Below are 20,816 nucleotides of genomic sequence, written 5' to 3'. Positions count from 1 at the left end.
TTAACAGACTTATGTTTCTTTAATTTATTCACTTTCATTAAAACAATATTTCAAAAATGTTAATATTCTTTACAGATATATACACAATATCACAATAACAGGGGAAAAAAAGTTTGTTATGAAAGTGGCAATTATTTCTTCTTGGTTCCTTTTGCTGAATTTCTGCCACCTTTTTTAGCTCCTCCACCTTCAGCAACATCTAACTTTTTGCTTAATAATTCTTCTGTTGTTTTTAATTGATCATCCATAGACACTTTCATCTTTTTAATCTCCTCGGATAAATATGTTTGGATCATTCCCCGAAGTTCCTTCCTGGCAGCTGATTCCTCTGTAATTGTTCAAAAACACTTTTTTTTACATATTTTTGCTCTACATACCATTAAATTTTAAGCAGAAATTTCAAAAGCAGTGAAAGCATATTGGAAGACATTTATATGAAAAGAAAGTTCAATTATGAACAAATACAGCAATTAATCTTTATTTAGCATTGTGTGGTTTAAAGTCACTTGGACAAGTAAGTTTTTATTGTGACATTAGTCTGAATATGGAGAAAGGAACAAATCCCTTTGATCATTATTTCTAAAACAAGGGCAGAACCTGCAAATTTCCATAAATCATCTGTGTCTGCCCAATAAACATGAAAGAATTCAACTTTCGCATCTTTCAAGGAATACAATAAAACATGTACAAAATGAAAATACATTATGCTTATGGTGAAAACTCAGAGACAAGAGCACCGCTTTGCATCTGCAGACTCCCATCTGATTTTTTTGTCTCTGTATAATAGAAATATTGTCCTACCCGTGATTTTCTAAGTCCAAAAGGGGCCATAATTCTTGCAAAAAAACAATGTAGCATTATGGTACCTGCTGTGCAGAGTCAGCTTTTAATGGCAAAATAACTGCTCCAAGTTTTAAAGCATAAGGAGAAAAGTTGACCTAAATGCAAAACTTAACTAAGAAATCTGATATTTTCTAAGTCCAAAAGGGGCCATAATTCTTGCAAAAAGCAGGATGGAGTTATGTTTCTTGCTGTACAGAGTCAGCTTTTGATGGAGAACAAGTGTTGCAAGTTTCAAAGCAATAGCTTTGATTTTTGAGGAGAAAAAGTGATAGCTTTGATAGTTTAGGAGAAAAGCTGACCTAAACACAAAACTTAACCAAGAAATCTGATTTTCTAGGTCCAAAAGGGGCCATAATTCTTGCAAAAAGCAGGAGGATGGGTTATGTTTCTTGCTGTACAGAGTCAGCTTTTGATGGAGAACAAGTGTTGCAAGTTTCAAAGCAATAGCTTTGATTGTTGAGGAGAAAAAGTGACCTAAACATAAAACTTAACCAGGCAACGCCAAAGCCGATGCTTTGACAATAACTCGTGGAAAAAAAAATCAGATGAGCTAATAAGAAACAAATTTCATCTCAAATCTCTTTGAACCACAGTTGGACTGAACATGACAAACAAGTCCTCAATGTCCTAGTTTTACTGATAAACCTTTAATTTCTTAACCTAGAACCTCAATTTGAATATCAGTTACTTCTACTGATCAGAAACATTTGCAAGAGATAAAATTTCGCTGAACTGACTAACAGTCTAACACACGGTTGTAAAGTTTACCTGGTTCTGGTGTTTTCTCAGTCTCTGCTTGTTCTCCCTCGCCCTCAGCTGTAGTCTCGTCTACAGCCGGTTCTCCTTCACCCTCGTCAGCTACAAAAATAAATATTCAATTACAAGTATACAAGCAAAATCTTTTCTTTTTTATTGTCACCTTTGGGGTCTTTTATTGTCTACAATATTTCCTTAGTGATATGTACTTTTTTTAAAAAATAAGTGACCCATTATGTGTCACATCTTTGATCAAGTTTCCACTGAAACTCAGACACTGAAAATATTTCTAAAGTTCACAAAATTCTCATATGAAAAGTGTTGGGTTTTTTTTAACAGAAAGATATTTTTATTTTCTAGAAGGTGCGAAGTGCATTTATCCGAGAAAATGTTGCTATATGTCACTGGTGTCTATCAAATTTGCTTGTTTGATAGGTCTGAAAGGAAAAAGCTTTAATGCATTTATTCACATCAAAAATGTACTACGAAGTAAAAAATAAAAATTGAGAAAAATATTCATATTTCATAAAGTGCAAATACACATCATGCCATGCAAATTTATACATTTAAGTCTGAGTAAAGGAAATAAAATTAAGCTATTCAAAATTCTTTAACCAAAAATTTTAAGTTGCAGTGTTTATTCTGATTTAAAAAAATCCACCAGAATTGAATGAAAAATGTTGCAAAACACCATGGTAAATCAAACTGCAGATTTCACATAATGCATGTGCAGTTTATTACCAAGATCCCAGATATCATCATCAGCAGTTAATTGCCGAGGAGTCTCGTCTACAGATACCATTGGACTTGCTCTAAGTTTGCCATCTGGAGATTTCCTTTCTGTCTCTGACAGAATTGAATAAATTGCTATTTAAAACATTGTACAGCAATTACTGCTACAGCAAAACGTTGATCACTTGTGGCCGCAAGGGGATCAGAAGTGTAATTAAAGGGTCTGGGGAGGGGATTTCCCCCTGCTACAGCTGTCTGAAGCCCCAGCTACTTTTTCCTGTAGCAAATGAAGTTAAAAATGGGAGGACAATCAATGCTTGAGTGAGCAACGTTTCACCACATTATATTATCAGTAAAGAGGATTTAATAATAATTATGCACTGATAGTCCGATACCATCAGTTCATTTTCATTAAATTTCTATAAAACATTTTATCCTGCTGGGTAAACTGACTACAGATAGACCACATGGCCAAAGACAAGGCAGAATTTATAATGTTCTCCATGACTGAAGATGATGTGCATGAAGGTCATGCATCCTACACTTCTTGATGATGTGGGGAAGTTGTAAGTTACTGTTTGCTCAGGGGAAGTTGGCAGTTACTGTTTGCTCAGGGGAAGTTGTCAGTTACTGTTTGCTCAGGGGAAGTTGTCAGTTATACTGTTGCTCACATTAAAAGACACAAAAACATTTACCTGAAAGATACAGTTGAGAAAATCTTGGGTCGCAAATTACTAAATTCAACAGAAACAAAAACTGGATTGCCAGAGTATGGTTTTTGAGAAGTAATTCACAATGGTTTTAACACAGAAATGTATGGACATATTTACCTTCTGAAGGTGCAGGTGTGGGTGGAATACCAATGTAATTGATAGATAGATCTAGCCTCACCTGAAATTATACATAATAAAGTTATGGTTATTCATTCTGCTAAATTTTTTGCTTGCATGTATCAGAGAAATATTCAATGTCAATAATATCTATATTTTCATAACTGCATCTACTTTTGCTGAAAGTTTTTCAAGTTTTTAAATTTTACATCAAGGGCGTGTCATTTCTAACAGTGCTTTAATGACAACAACATTATGCACATTTCATGCATTTAGTTATTTACTACTGAGTCTGGCATGATTTTAAAACCATCCTCAAAAATGACAATTTAAGTAACAAACTTGTTCAGAATTAAAATGAAGTGAAATTAATAAACAAAGAAAATGGAAGGTACATGTAATTTAATTTTTATGAATCAGAAAATATATCATCAACACAATGATAAGAATGGTAAGTGACAGACGAATTGTTACTAAAATTAGACACACATATTATAGTACATGTATATGCATACTTAATATCCAAAATTTGAGCCAAAATAAAGCAATTATGTTAAAACAGGTACATAATATTCTTACCATAGGTGTGAAAGCATATTTGTACATTTTGAAATGTCTGAAGTACGAATTCACTGTGTATTCTGTGATAAGTCTAACTTGATCTGCCGTAAACAGTTCTATACTGTGGGGTGGTCGCTGAAATATACAAGAAAAAATATAGGACTCTAAGAGTTACCTATCCTAAACTAAGGATAAAATGCAACTTGTAGCAAAATCTTTTTCAGGTTGTAAACAATCGGATTTTGATCAGGTGATCCTAAATATTTGTCAGGTTTGCTGCTGAAAAGGTCATGTATGATGGGGCTTGGCCAAAAGCAGTTTTGCTGAAGACTGCTGCATTTGAAAGAAGAGTACATTTATTAACCTGAAAGTAGCATTTAATACATTAGCCATGAAAGCACATAATAAAGCCAGACATATCAGGATAAATCTTTATTCTGCCTCTTCAAACGTATCTGTACGATCATCTTTGAAATTTTGTTCTTCATAGTCACAAACATAACCATGCACGTCCGTGCAGGCTGATCATGATTTGCACTGTGTTTGCTATTCAGTCAGTAAATTTTCAGTGAACACCCCTTTGAATAATGTGGTGCCACCCAAATTGAATGATGGACCAGTCCATTTTAGACACTTAGCAGGGTAAAGGTTAAACTACATTACATCAGGTTTGAAGGGACTGAGTCACAATGTACTTACATTTACAGCATGACACAATACCAACTCTTTGAAGTATGAAAATGTCTCATCTAGATTCCCAAATGGTGTCTCTGAAAATATGAAGAAAAAAAAACAGCCATAGGAAATTGTCTTAAACAAAGATAACATATATAATCAAATGCCCCTTTTAACTGAAGTTGTTAGTACAATCCACTAACAACACATTCAATGTAGTTTTAAGGTAACATACCACTTAATTATGACAATCATTAAAGTACGTGTTCTCGGTATGCCATTTTGGCATATTCTCCGGTTTTATGGAGTATGATGTGCAAAATGAGCTATACTTATTTCCAAGAAAGCCAAACTGCCTAACAATAAAACATAATTACATGGAAACTGCAAAGGGTCGTTATGCATCCACGTCATATCAATATCCATAATGCAACTGGTAAGTTAAGCTTGTTTAAAAACTAATAATTTTATAATATATAGAAAAATACCTATGCAAACTTCATGTGTTTTCTTCACAATGGAAAAGAAAGCTGAAGTCTGTTCTTTAGAGAATCTGTTTTCTCTCGCAAACTGTAGTGTATAGTAGTACAGATCCATAACTATACCAGTCTTCAGACTTGATTTGTGGTCATCTAGGTGAAATATGTCTGCTAGAACCCTGAAAAGACAGGCAATTTATACAATTTTCAGATTTGTATTTTCAAAATAGTATAACCGGCTCATATTCGCGCCTTTATTATTATGACTGTTCTTACTCATTTTGGGGAATTAACACATACAACTCGCTTTCTGTGTTCTACTATATTTATTTTCAATATTTAATTCCAATATCCATGTCCATCATTTGTAACTTTGCATTTATTTACTAATATTCTTCCGTCAAACTTCTAACACTACTTCCTTCTATCACTACCTCTTTCCTCTCCCTTCTTCACGACCCTTTCATTCATTCCTCAACCCTTAAGATTTTCATGTATTAACACACCCTTTTACAAATATTAGCCAATAGACATGTAGCTTCCCATATCAATCATAATTAATTATTCTCATCCCAATATGGTTTCTGCTATTAGAACTCCCAGACTCAAAGAACTTGATAAGTAGGTGTTACTTTCTTTGAACCTTAATCAGGCATAACTATCCTCAATAGTTGGTCCAGTATTGTAGACATGCATAGATTATATGCATCAATTTGTAACACCTGTATGGAACCCACATTCAAAGACTTATCAATTACTATCAGCCTGAAGCTAATGCTTTATAACTAATTACCTTTACATAAATCTCATTGTCTAAATGTTAAATGTATCTTGAATATTTATTTTAAACATTATATATAATATAAAAAATTACATCATAAACATCACCCTGTCACACATCCTCATACTCTCTAAAAATTTGCTCCGCAAATTATTTCATTTTGAACACAGTAAATATTGAAATATTGTAAAGACTCGCAACTTCATATAAAAAGAATTACCTCAATATAAAAATTACATAATAAACATCATTACAAAACTTAAAGACATCAAATACTTCGTTATATTTGACATTTAAGTATGATGGACATGGTAAAACAACATTTCGTAAATTGTGGCATGCATCACATCAACATATAAAACAACCATGATGATATTACAATGATATTGATTCGAGAAAATTGATCACTATCATTTTATTATCTAATATCTTTTTATGACTAATAATTATATGTGCAATTAGTCACAAAACTCCTTTCCATTCGAAATTATTTTAAGAAAGAAATCGTAAAATGCACTCTTATTTTACTTATAAATGCTAGCTTAACAAATTCCTTTCTTTTCGAAAACATTTTAAGAAAGAAACTACAATATGCCTTTTTTTTTTTTTTTGGGGGGCATAAACTTTATACAAAGACTAACTTGCCAGCAGTCTACCTTATACTACTATTCATCATAATCATCATCATGAAGATAAAATGTTATTCTTAATTACATTTTTTTATCATCCTCAGTATCAAGTTACAAAGAATATAAAAGTGATCAAATAATTACAGCAAAATATTTCAGTGTACAGTTAAAATGATTGTCTGAATTCATTGTATAAATGATTGTCTGAATTCACTGTATTCAGTGTTCGTTTGTCTGTATTTCACGATCACATCACACTGTACAAAAAGTTCCACTCGGCCTCTTTATGAGTATCTATTTAAAGTCACTATCTCTAATCACATTACTCATAAATTTTACACATCAAATGTACTTTTACACTGTTTTCATTTTCTTTTTGTTTTATTTAAATCTCAGTACAACCAGTGTTTCTGATTTCTACCATAAGAATGCCTTGTGAACTTACATATTAAACTTCTCAGAGTACACATCTTGGATTTTACTCATAAATACTTCACAGCAAGAGCATATATTAATTGCACCATGACAAATCTATACTTTCCCCAAGGATATATCTATAGCTTACTAATTTTGAAAGAGAACCTGGATACTAAAAGTCTTTAACTAGACGTTTCCCTCTAATTCCCTTCCTTTGGAGCTAATATTCTTCAAGAACATGTAAACTGTTGGTGTTACTAGGACACAATTTTATGTTAAACTCCATCATTTTATATTTTTAAGTCTTTCCGGACAGACTTTTTGCTCTGTATGTTTATTATTACATACATTTTGAACTACAGAATTTTTATTATCACATGGGTATCACTATGCATGTAACTTGACTATACAGCCATAAATAAACAAATCAGGTTCAAGTAAGAATAATAAATGCTTGTGCAACCCAACCCCCAGAAAGTTAAACCAAAGTACTTGCAAGATTTTAATTTGTAATTTGCATTCACAAACATCAAAATTCCATCAAACCAAATTTAGACCATTCAACACCATATGTAAAGTTAATGCTGTGGTTAAGATTTGCTGATATCATTTAATATCATTTGACAAACTATCTAATACAATTAGGTAAGCATAATTTGCTGTATAAAATTCCCTTCACCAGCTTCACAACTAAGGCCGCCGGAATTTACGGGCCTTACCAGAGAATGTGTACTTTGTATGGAAGTTTTTCCTCACATCCTCTGGCAGGTCACCACTGTAAACCCAGACACTTTTACAGTTCCCTCCGTCACTGTTTCTGTACTTAGCCTTGTAAACAAGAAGGTCTGCATTAATGTAAGCCTGCAAATAGTCATTGGGACACAAATTTTTCCAATAATGGACATTGACGTACCATCAACAGTTTCAGCATGTTTAATTTCAGAATCCGACATTTGGAACTCTTTACTAAGGCCAGCATGTTTGTACATTGATAAAGTAATACATGAAATTGAGGCGCCACTATCTAACATAGCAGCCACTGAAAATTTTCCCAATCTTACATCAACTAAATTTTTCTCATTCCCAATTTGATTTTGATAGGCTTTCCCAATATTTGTGCCATTATTTAAATTTTCCCTACTATGTCCATCCCCAAATTTTGTGGGACAGGCTCGTATCCCTATTTACTAGCTAACTGATGTACCCTTGCTGTATGCCCTATCTTTTTGCAAATATGACAAGTGGCATTCCTAAAATAGCAATCAGAAGACAAATGGTTGCACCTACCACAATGAATACACTTGTTCTTCTGTTTCTGAGTAAATCCTTGTCTTCTGTAGGGGTTGTGCCGCCATGGTTGTTGTTGTCTGTAGGTTTGTTGCCCAGATAGATTGCCTGTTGAGTCCTGCCCCGTTGGCCCATTTGATTCAGGTGTTTGGTTAAGAGGTATTCTAGCATCGTATACCTCTTGTACGTCTTCTGCCATCTTAGCAAATTTCACTAATTCACCCATAGTTTTAGGCTCCTTCATGATAACATGCTTCTTAATATCTGCCTTCATCCCATATATAATTCTGTCCATTATTTCATTTTCAGTTTTATTTAGAAGTCTACCACGGGAGGTCACATTCTCGATATACTGCTGAACAGAGTTGTTTTCTTGACTCAAGTTCATGAATTTAGCGTACAAGTTGGCACGGTTACTGACATTGTCAAAACGATTTTTAAAAGACTCCTTAAGGTCATCAAAGTTCCTTTTTACACCTTCTGTTAAATTCAAGTACCACTGTTCTGCACTTTTAGGCATTACCAAACAGAATTGCACACATTTTTCTTCTTCAGTCCACTGATTTATTTGTGCTACCTTTTCAAATTTTTCCAAGAAAAAGTTCACATTTTGCCCATCTTGATACTGTGGAGCATTGACTGCCATCTTTGCTCTCGGCATTTTGCTATATTAACTTGTACTAGGAGAAAATTTCTTATACTTAATTTACATCATATATTTCACTACTGTCCTTTGCCATTTTATAATAAGATGAAACCATATTCCCAATTCAAAATCCACATATTTCTTCACTATCACCAAGGATCTCTACTTAGGATTAACTCCACCATGTATAACCGGCTCATATTCGCGCCTTTATTATTATGACTGTTCTTACTCATTTTGGGGAATTACACATACAACTCGCTTTCTGTGTTCTACTATATTTATTTTCAATATTTAATTCCAATATCCATGTCCATCATTTGTAACTTTGCATTTATTTACTAATATTCTTCCGTCAAACTTCTAACACTACTTCCTTCTATCACTACCTCTTTCCTCTCCCTTCTTCACGACCCTTTCATTCATTCCTCAGCCCTTAAGATTTTCATGTATTAACACACCCTTTTACAAATATTAGCCAATAGACATGTAGCTTCCCATATCAATCATAATTAATTATTCTCATCCCAATATGGTTTCTGCTATTAGAACTCCCAGACTCAAAGAACTTGATAAGTAGGTGTTACTTTCTTTGAACCTTAATCAGGCATAACTATCCTCAATAGTTGGTCCAGTATTGTAGACATAGATTATATGCATCAATTTGTAACACCTGTATGGAACCCACATTCAAAGACTTATCAATTACTATCAGCCTGAAGCTAATGCTTTATAACTAATTACCTTTACATAAATCTCATTGTCTAAATGTTAAATGTATCTTGAATATTTATTTTAAACATTATATATAATATAAAAAATTACATCATAAACATCACCCTGTCACAACCCTTACAGAAGCAAGCCTCTGTGGCGTACATGCTGCGTATTTGCTGTGTATATGCCGCGAACACAGTAGTACGCCAGAGGAGTACATTTTACATACACCGCATGCCGCGTACATGCCGCGTACTATTTCGACGAGTACACAGCATGTACGCAGGAGGTCACTAGTACACTTCAAGTACGCAGCACAGACTCTGAAAATTTAAGGAGTACACTGCATGTACGCAGGAGGGACTTGTACAAGAAAGTAGTACACTGCATGTACACCGCAGATACTTTGAAATTTGTGCAGTACACTTCATATACGCGGGAAAGACTTGTACAATTTCTTTTGGCATTTATACTTAGTTTTTTTTTTATAAGTTAAAGTCGGAAGTAAACTTCATATATGCGGGAGGGACTTGTTCATTTTCTTTTGGTGTTTATACTTTGAATTTTTTAGGTAAAAGTCTGAAGTACACTTCATGCAGGAAGGATTTGTACATTTTTTTTTTTTTTTTTGGAAGCAAGAACTTGATTTCCGTGTAACTTTTATCTTAATAGCATAGAATAGTTCAGATTACCGGTATTCTGAACAATGAAAATTTGCCAAACTATTTGCAATGTTCATTTGTGAAGCTTACATCTTAGTGATTTCTGAGCTGCACCTTGCATGCAGTGTAAAAATATATTCTTTTTCATTTTGAATTAATCCTGGAGCTTTCTAACTTGGATAATTGAAAAGCCTTATTTGAACTTTGTTGCATTACATTTTGTAATACATGAAATAATTACCAAATAATGCCTCAATCAGAAGAATTAATAGCTCTCACTGTTATTTGAATACTCTTAAGCAAAACACCATTCTATCATGTTTTATAAAGGCTTTAATGCTCATTATGTTAACTCATTAAGGCCTCACCAAATTAAAAGTTATTCATCGGATTTGCCGCTCATATATTTTCAGAACGTTTTTGGCTAATTGCGCTCGCCCCATTGGAAAAAATCAATCCAAAATTTTTTGGTGCGCTACTTTTACGGACGTAAAAGTGTATAAATGCTTATATAATTCCAGTCCTAGATTGTTCTCAGATGGATTTTAATCAAAATAATACATACTACGCACACATCGTCTATAATAAATCATAACACTTATATTTAGTTGCATTAAAGTTGTTTCCCCTTGATGCAGTTACGCCATTTTCTTCAAATGTTTACCAAATTACATGCTACAAAAATTGATTTATTTCATTGAAAAGTGGATGGAGAAAAGCATACTAATTTATTTGATAACATCAATCTACATTATTTTGGTAAGGGTAAATACTTATTGATGCATGTCACTTATCTTTTTTCTGTTTTTTTTCTGTCCAAATGATCAGCATTTGCATACGAAAGTTGGTGGGGTAAGGAATTTACATTATCACAGCAGTTTCGCCACACGAGTACACAGCATGTATGCAGCAGGAGTACACAGCATGTACGCCGCAGGACTCGGGCCAGGAGTACACAGCATGTACGCCGCAGGAGTACACAGCATGTACGCTGCAGGAGTACACAGCATGTACGCCGCAGGGGTAGTACACCGCAAGCTCATTTGCATAGGAAAAGTGTATGTGCCGCGTACATGCTGCGTACTATTTCCCGCATACTAAATTCCTCCAGCGTACATCCTGTGTACTATGTAGTCCACAGCATGTACGCAGCAAGTAGTACGCGGCAGAGCTCATTTGCATGTCAAAAGTGTACTACAAACGTACTATCGGTGTATGTGTGGTGTATATCCTGCGTACTATTGATTTCAGTACACATCATGTACGCATCATATACGCTCTATGTACACAGCAAGAGTACGCAGCAGGCCTTTTTCTTCTGTAAGGGAATAGTTAAAATCCATTTTATATTAATTTATAAGACATGATATGATCCCTCTGACATTGTAATAAATACACTAAATTCAATCCACTGGACCGAGACATGTAGATCTTCAAATAACATTCTTCTGTAGAAACATTTAAATAAATGTTTGAATAACTTTTTGTCACCCGACAGGTTTCAAGTCCAGGTCAAAAATAAGACAAAACAACAGCCGCTTGTAGTTCTGATGATAAAGTGCTTACAAACCATTATAATTGTCAGTCTTATTTACTTTTATGGTATTTTAGATAAGCAGCATTTTAATTAGAAAACTCAACCCAAAATTATTTCTATGAGTTTTTCTTACAACTTACACATTCAAAATCTGACAATTAGTAACTGAAAGTTCAGATTTTGAAACTGAAAATTGTAATTAAAGTACTGGTAAATTATTGTATGCATCAAACTCTGTTTCAATTTTACTGTTTCCATTGTAACAGAACGTCGCTTTTATTCCAGAATGCCGTGAGTCAATTTTTTAGTGTCATTAGGTATGTCTCTATGACCTCTGTATGATGGACACTTATAAACATCATTTAACGACTCTTTGTTTTCAGAAAATTATAATGGACACTTAGTCTTGTAAACAGCATTTAAAGTTTTTTGTGGTTTGTTTTCAGGAAATTATAATGGACACTTATAAGTCAGCACTGACAGCTAGATCCTTTGTTATCAGAAATTTTTAACGGACATATAGTTTAACAGCATTTAAAGACCCTCTATTGTCAGAAAATTATAATGGACACTTACAAACAGCACTAAAAGAACCTATCTTTTCAGGAAATTACAACTGACAGTTATAATTAGAATTCAGAGATTCTCTGTTGTCAGGAAATTATAACGGACACTTTTTAACAGCATTATGATACCTTTTGTGTCAGAAAACTATAATCATGATAATGGACACTTATATTCAACATCAAAAGACTTTTTATTGTTAGGAAACTTGTATAATGAACACTTACATTTTTATATGATCTGCATTTAGGGACTCATTTATTCTGTCAAGATCATCTACAGTCAAATCAGCCCTGAAACAAAAAAATATTTATTATCAAACAAACTCTTATTTCTAATGAAATGTACCCTGCCTGCTTACTGCCTGTTAAATTAATTTGAAGAGGAATTTGCTTAAAGTTTATAGTTATGAAACCTGTATTCAAATATGTAAAAATGATTTATACATTGGTATAATAACATATAAAGTGCAAGTTAAATGTTGTTAATATAAATGGTTTATAAATCCAGCTTGTTTGATATTTTAAAATAAAAATTCAGAATTCTTGAAAAGTTAGAACGTTATGCTTCCAAACAAACAAAAATTCAATTTCAAGAACTTTAGATTTGAATCGCATAATGCTAAATGCCTAGAATCATTTGAAACAATTTACTTACCAGACACTGACTTTAGCTTTGTGATTTCTTGGCTGAAATATAAAACAAATCAACATATGTAATTAAATATTGCAAGATACTAGAAAACAATTAATTAATATTGAATATTGTAAAACATAAACATTTTAACAGCTATTTTGCAAGCAACAGATTTATAAATAAACAAACCATATATCAGCATTAAAAGAGAGTTAATTTTAAGGTATATTTAGGCTTATAAAACAAAAAGAAGTTTAGAGAAAGAAGGTTAAGACAATACTAGATTTCTATCACATTAAATACAAAGGAAGAAAAATGCAGCTTATAAACATTTACATCATAATATTAGTCCAACTAATTTGACACGATCTTAGGAAATATTGAGATAATTTTTTCATATGGGCAATATCCCCACTCGCGTCAAACACTCGAAAGACCAAAATAATTGAAGCAATTTCCGATGAAATTTTCATCGCTGCCGACACTTTACATGCTATAGGTTTAAATGCCGATTATTTCACGAATTGGCCATAAATTCAAATAAAACTTACATGTATTGAAAGGGAATTCAATTCCTCATTGATTTATTTAAAAAAATATCAAATATCCAAAATTACGAATTTTCTGGTGATTTAAACCTATGTTTGTACTACACACGATTAACATTTACCACGTGTCTACACCCCGATATGCGCAAGCGATAAAACCAATAACTTTACATGACTGTGTACTGTGATTTATCCTCCATTATTTCGGTCCTTCAAAGTTTTGATGTTTAGATTGCCCGTCGCAAATATAAAACAATCTGAACGTCGAATTATTTTGACTAATCATAATATATAATATCAATCATTATCATTTACATTGGGTGTAATTTAAGACAGCTCAAACAGTCGGTTAAAAAGTTCATTCAAAACTTATGATGTGTATATTTTTTGGCAGTGGCTACGATTACGGTACCGTAATCCTACCCTCTGGTTCTAGGATTACGGAAGTTCCGTATTCCTAGACAACCCTATGAGGATAGGCTAGGATTACGGAAGTATTTAAGAGGCATCAAATATATGTTAGGACATGCATAAATGACATTGTAAAATAACTTATTTCACTATTATTTCGTGCTATCGGTCCGCTGTTTTGGGTTAGTATAATCTTAATGGTGGCACGCGGAAATATGATAGAATTATCTAATTGTTTCATATATACCTGCAATTTTTGTCATCAAATCAACACAAATGGTCTTTATAACATACAATATGGTTATAAATAAAAAAATCAAAGTATAGAATATTTTTTAAACCTCACTTTTACCCTCATATTTCTATAATATTTCCGCGGGTCACCATTAATATAGCGTTTAAGATTATACTAACCCAAAATGGCAGATAGATAACAATATAAGGCAGGCAACAAAAATCGCTATTTTAATAAAGTGAAATAAGAAGTTTACAACATCATTTATGCATGTCCTAACATATTTTTGATGACTCTTAAATACTTCCGTAATCCTAGCCTATCCTCATAGGGTTGTCTAGGAATACGGAACTTCCGTAATCCTAGAACCGGAGGCTAGGATTACGGTACCGTAATCGTAGCCACCCGTACGAAAAAATAAGGCGGAATCCGCTCTGAATTAAAGCGTATTAAGGGCGTAATCCTGTTAAAATCGATATTCAAAGGCAGACTATAGGCGGACATGGATTATTCTAAAAATTACGCCTAACAGGAAGGCGGAATTTTTCTTAAATTCTGGTTAATGCTTTTCAGAAAAAGGTGCATTCTCACTAGGCGGAATTCTCAGATAAAATAAGGGGAAATTTTGAACTAAGAAAAAATGGCTTTACTAAGATAAGGCGGAATTTCGGAAGGTGGTAATTGTATATCAATTAATTTGAAATAGGATCACTGTAAGGGTCCAGTGAGTTTATTACATCCAGATGTTGTGGCTCCTGTTTAGAGAGAAAGCATTTTCTGAAGGCATTTATACATGGGATGTTGTTAGTTAAGTAGACTAGACTAAGGATTACATTATATATTTGTGATAAGTTAGAATTTAATTAATTTACTATTATAAACCTTAAGAAATAGCAAATTAAGGTGTAGAGGATTTAATGAACATCTTTTCTGTTTTAACCAAATCACTATCAGATTTTGTTAATTACTTACATTTCAAAAGTACATGTATAATGCATAGCATTTACAAAGTAGCAAACGATTTAAATAAGATTTGAAGTCTAAGTTAGTATCATAATTATTGCCATAATTATAGACATTTTATCACAAAAGTATGGCACTGGCACCAAACATTAATGATAATTTCAGTATTAATAATCAGTAGTTCATGACATGTCCATGCTTATTCAGCTGATATATTTGTATATCCACAGCTGATATATTTGTAAAATTAAAGCTCACAGTCTTATTAATGAATTGTATTTGGCAAAGCAAAATGAATCTAGTGAAATGTGAAAAGCTTCATGCTCAAGATAAATACTAAGGGTACTTTTTTATGTTTTACATAAGGCGGATTTTATTCCGGTCAAACTTTTCTGGGTATTTTTTTCTGCCTAAGCAGAGAATATCCTTAGACAGAATTTTTTCCTGCTTAAACATTTTTACGCCAATTTAAGCGGTTTCCGCCTTACTAACAGGAAAAAATTTGCATATTTCGAGCCCTATTCTCCCTAAGGTCTCACTAAGGCCGATATTATGCTTAATAGCAACATAAGATGGAAACCGCCTTATTTTTCTGGGCGGTTTCCGCCTAAAGTATGGGCGTACTTTTTCGTACGGGCACTGCCATATTTTTTTGTTGATGGACTGTAAATAAAACTTATGGTAATAAATACTTGAATAACTTTTCCTATGAATTGACCACATTGATATAACAAATCTGACAAATTTCACAAAGATTTTAAAAGCATTCAATAAATGTAATTAGAGTCTCTAATGTTCTACACCTTTTACAATTTATTTTTGTATCTTTCATGATCTGATATGTTTTGGCTACAATTTACTGGACAACTGTTTTCAAAGAAATACTTTTTTTTATAATAAAAACCAGTATCAAAGGATTGGTGAAAAAATATCACTATTCTGCAAGTTCGAAAAAGATTGAGTACGAATAACAGCATTATTCGTTTTCTCATTAATTTTATCTGCACAGAGTTTTACAAAATCAGCAATTATCATTTTTAAACCTGGATAATCTTTGGCACTTCTGGTGCTTTTGGCTCATCTGGTAAAATCATATTTTTGTGTGAAAGGTATAAATTGGGATTTAATTAAAGCGTTTCTTGTTGTCATAGACGCATACACTTCCGTTATAAACGTACCCAATTACAAATGTACCCAAAGAAATTTAACTAAATCAAAGAAAATTCATCTTGTTGTGGTTATTATGTTAATTTTATAACTGACTTGTAAGAAGGTTAGTAGAAGGCCATTCAAAGAACTTTTCTGTGAAATAATTATTTCATTGGATATGGCATTTGGAGATTTATCTATGCCATTTCGGGTGTTTAGAGTTCCTTGTCCGTCGCTGGCATGAAATCGAAAATAGAGTCACTTGGGTGTAGAATTCTTCATGTAAGGAAGCTGGCTAACGGTATATCGGTGGAACTACCCAGGTGCTCACTCATGTCTGAAACAATGCCTGGAGGGGCAAATGAGGCCTTTCCCAACCAACAAAAGCTGGAAACTTCGCCTTATGATTTAAATTGTGTCGGTGTTACTCTAAACCCAGAAAAATGAAATAAATTAACTTTGTGCCTGTTTTCTGTTTCTTTTTATTTAAATGAAAATATAAACGGCATTTGTTTGTGTCAGTGTAAGATCAAAGTATATATATTACATCAAGTGAACAACACTACATGCAATATTTTACGATGGTTATGTGCTTTAAACAAATATTTTCATTCTACTTCATGTTTTTAATGTTTTTAAAAATGGTAAACCACAAGTCGCCCAACACGACATCAACGAAATTGTCGCAAACTCGGTTTGATTGAGCCTGTTCATAGACGGTAGTGGAAATGCAAGCTACCGTCCACTCCCTCTTGCCCAGGTTGAGCAAAATTCAACATATTAGATTCTATTTTAGAGTCATCTGCAGCTGTATTCATGCATGTATTCATATGCTAAACAGTTTTCGTACAGTGCGTTTTTTTTCTGTAAAACAGACTAAAAAAACACATTTGTATTCTGCGAGATTTCCATTCTATGCCTCCAAAGGATCTTCATGTAGATTTGATTATTTTATATTTCTTTTCAGATAATAAGTGTTCAAAATGTTGGTATTCTATGCTAGAGATGTTGGTTTTCAAGTTTAGCTTGTGAACAAATAAGTGCTCGGGTATTTTGCATAATTTACAGGGGTTGAAGTAGAAAGAGGAATTTTATTGAGGATTTACCACGTGAAATGTGCAGGACCTAGCGTTATACTAAGATTGAATTCCATGCCCTACATATCTTACCGCTTTTCCAGCATTACCTGAGACCAATTTGTAACCTATAGCAGTCAATGAGAAAGGTAATCGTGGGGTAGACGACTGTGAGGTGACGAGGTTGATAGATTATTTAGGTACATCGGGGGAAAAGACTTTAATACCATGAAAAACAAATTGGAATCATCAACTTTGAATCATAAAGACGTAATTCATATATATAATAAGTGGTTCCTTTCTGTCTGACGAAGCATTGCAGTCCCTTAGAGAAGCAGCAGTGCGAATAACAATTTATATCAAACATTAAGACAGTTGAAAACAGACTATTATTAATAAAATAGAGAAAAGTGGAAACTTCACAGGTTGCTAAACACGACAAAAAAGAAAATGTTGCAGGCTCGGTTTGATTAAACCTGTTCATGAACCTGCGAAAAGATACTTTGGAAGCACTGAACGCAACCAAGCAACATAATGACAGGCTCGGTTTGATTCAGTCTGTTCATGAGAGGTAATGAAAGGGGCAAAACCCCTCACGCCCATTAGCACCGGTATAGGCGAAATTGTATAATAGTAAAAATGAATGTTCTCCGTGATCCCAAAGGACCAGAAAATATAACAACACTGAGGCCAAATATGGGGAGACTTTTTACAATCGTCACATGGCACTTTTAACTGAGAAGCACCGGTTCTTCTTCTTAGAACAGTTAGTTTTGGCCAATATAATGCATGTAAAGTAATTTTAAAGGTAATTGATGCTTTTTTGAATATTTTATTATTTTAATAGTTATCATAACCGTTTTAAAAATCCAAAAAGGGAAAGGATGTCATTCCAAAAAGTGACAAAATAACATGCATCAATTTAGCGCCAGGCAACATAAATAAAGTAAACATCAATAAGAAAGACACTTCAATAAGTCGTGGAGACCACATTTCGGTTGAAAAACTTTAAAAAACCTACGTTCCTAACATTCAAGGAATAAAAAAAAAAAACAACAGAGTAACAGAGAATCCACAAAAAGACGGATAATGCTTCCTACAAATATATTTCGTAGAAACATGATCAATATAAACTTTGCAATCGGCAACAGTTAAAGTTCTAACAATGAGAAGAATAAATCCTATCAGGAAAAAAAATCACTTTAAAACCTTCTTATCATTTTGAGACTAGTACGACTGTTTTAAAGAGTTTATTCTTATACAATCTTTATCTATGTCAATTATAAGGGTAAGAGTACAGCTACGGGTAGTATTGAACACAGAACTCAACACAGTCATACCAAACATTGTCTAAGAATGCTGCAAAGGTATTGATCTAAAATGATCTGGAATAAGAAGCATTGTTCATGTTACTACAAAATGCTTTTGAATGAATCAACAGCAACAAAAGTAACAATATTTATACTATCCACGAAGTATCGACGTGGTATTGAATTTCACTGATTAAAGGCTATATAATTATGCAGTTATAGCTGACAAAATGTATTTTGGATGGGGCGGCTGCCAATTATAATGCATGTAGGTTGCAAATTGAGTGTGTGTGTTTTTTTTTAAAAACTTATAATGGTTTGTTCAAAGGACTGAAAACGGGTAATGCCTAAATTACATAAAAATATATCTATATGTTGTGAATCTGCTTATTGAATCTTCTTGGTAAAAGTTGGGGACTTTAGAAAGTTACACACGTCATCAAAAGATTTGCATTATAAAACAGTAAACTAGAAACTTTTATCTGGAGTAATTCAATAACCTGTATATTTTAATATGGAACTACTTCGCTTTAAGTGCGTTCCGACTATGTTAAAACACACTTACCAGAAAGCGGCATATGTTATGGCGATTTCGTCGTTATGGAGGTTTTTATCATTTCAAAAATATTCAACAGTGTTTCTCTTAAGGAGGTAGGTTACCTTCATATTTGTATGTGCGCATGTCCAACCGGAAGCTAACGTGACGATTTACGACGACGTTTACGACAAACTAAATGTGTTTGTATATTCATTCTTCTGAAAACAAATCATGAACCTGTCTTCGATCTGATGCTTTATGGTTTAATAATGCAGAAATAAGGAATAAATTGCCGCAGAAACGCTTCAAAACAATGTTGTCTTAAAATGACGTCATTGACGGCATGACGTTACGTGTCAGTTACCACGCAAAATTTATAGCTTTTATCTTAAAAGTATGTAATTCTGTGCATTTTCTTTATTTTAACTATTTTCAAATAACCATTATTTGCTGAAATTTTTTAATGAGTCTTTTGCTCTGAATAATATTTAATATTTTGCTTCTTTTATGTAGTTATATCGAAATGTTATGCGGAATGTAAGAAAATGGATGATGGTAACCAATGTTATTTGGAATATAGTTGGGTGAAAAGTTACTTGTTACGGCCATTTTCAAATAAAAAATCTCGCAGTTTGGTTTGTAATACCTATTTTTCAGGTTCTGTTGATAATTTGTTACATATATACTAAAAGTAAGATCTAAAATTGTTCAAATTTCAGTAGAAAATTGTGGTTTCTTGAATTGAATTGATGTTACCATGGAAACGAAGCCCGTGACCTATGTATCTAAATGTAAAATTCAAAAGCGTTGACACTGGTCTATTTAAGAAACACAGCTTCGGCTTTTTATTTTCATTTTTAACAATATCTATGAGAATAAAAGCAGGATGCTTAACGATTTTTCCATGAAAAATGCCAGACGAGGGGTACTGCTGTAAGTATTCTAAGCTGTGAAATTTGTTTAAATAAATGCAAATAACACGAAAATATTACATACGTTAGAAATTATATGTTTTAAAGCTAAATCAACTAGAAAGATAATCTTATTCAATATTTTTTATAAGAAATAACGACAAAAAGCAAGATATAAGCTATTTTAAACATCTCTGTTGCCATGGTTACTTTAAACTTTAAGAAAAATAGGGTACCATGTAAAGTGCTTGGTATTTTGCTAATAATATTACCCAAATATTCCATGTTTATCATTAACAGAATGGCACTGAAGCCGTCGAAAACCCCTATTTTGATACATAGTTGTTTAAAAATTAGAGAAAATGCGTTACCATGGAAACACGAGCCCCGCGACAGATACATTTTAAGCTTATATTAGAAAGCTATCGTGCATACTAGTAAAATCATCAATTATGCAGTCTTCTACGGATATCAATGAAACTAAAATACACTGAAAAGTGTTAAATATCCGTATTTTCCTTCTTCTTTCAATATGAAATACCTTTGGAGGGTCATGTTCTTCAAACCTGGATAAAAATTGAACTTGAAAGGACAGAGACAAACGAAATTGAAATTGTAGCAGTTAAAACTTCATATTACACGAAATACAAAATAATGCTGCGTTTCAACTGGAACAACTGATACGTATTAGACCTTCCTGGTTTCAACTAATTTGAATGGATTGCGAAAAAAAGATTCATTTTAACTGAATCATACATCAAAGCACAAATAAATCAGACATTGTTGCAGTCAACTAGTCAGTCTGCTTTAAGATTTTGTTTTCAAATTAAAATTCACCCTAGGCCGAATATTAAATTTCCAATTGAGTATGACAGGTACGATCAATAAAGGGCGCGAAGAACACATCTGGATTACTCCCCTTG

General features: G+C 33.1%; 1 protein-coding gene across 3 annotated transcripts; it reads right to left on the bottom strand.

The window, feature by feature from the left end:
- Positions 1 to 9: 9 nt before the first annotated feature.
- On the bottom strand, positions 10 to 20,814 carry LOC123533153 (cilia- and flagella-associated protein 119-like). 3 transcript variants are annotated; one of them, XM_053519349.1, is made up of 10 exons: positions 20,731 to 20,814; positions 12,774 to 12,805; positions 12,344 to 12,409; positions 4,886 to 5,055; positions 4,422 to 4,492; positions 3,741 to 3,857; positions 3,162 to 3,222; positions 2,341 to 2,445; positions 1,612 to 1,701; positions 10 to 328 (listed from the first exon to the last, which is right to left on the bottom strand). In XM_053519349.1, the coding sequence occupies exons 1-10, from the start codon at positions 20,797 to 20,799 to the stop codon at positions 132 to 134; spliced, it is 978 nt and encodes a 325-aa protein (XP_053375324.1). In that variant the 5' UTR covers positions 20,800 to 20,814; the 3' UTR covers positions 10 to 131. The 3 variants fall into 3 exon arrangements, with proteins under 3 accessions (XP_053375324.1, XP_053375325.1, XP_053375326.1); XM_053519350.1 differs by lacking the exon at positions 20,731 to 20,814 and adding an exon at positions 15,953 to 16,085; XM_053519351.1 differs by lacking the exon at positions 2,341 to 2,445.
- Between the last annotated feature and the right edge of the window lie 2 nt (positions 20,815 to 20,816).

This window comes from Mercenaria mercenaria, chromosome 12 (genome assembly GCF_021730395.1).
Source record: "Mercenaria mercenaria strain notata chromosome 12, MADL_Memer_1, whole genome shotgun sequence".
Classification (NCBI taxonomy): Eukaryota; Metazoa; Mollusca; class Bivalvia; order Venerida; family Veneridae; genus Mercenaria; species Mercenaria mercenaria.
Note: the sequence above shows the minus strand (reverse complement) of the source record. Positions and strands in the feature narration are given on the sequence as shown.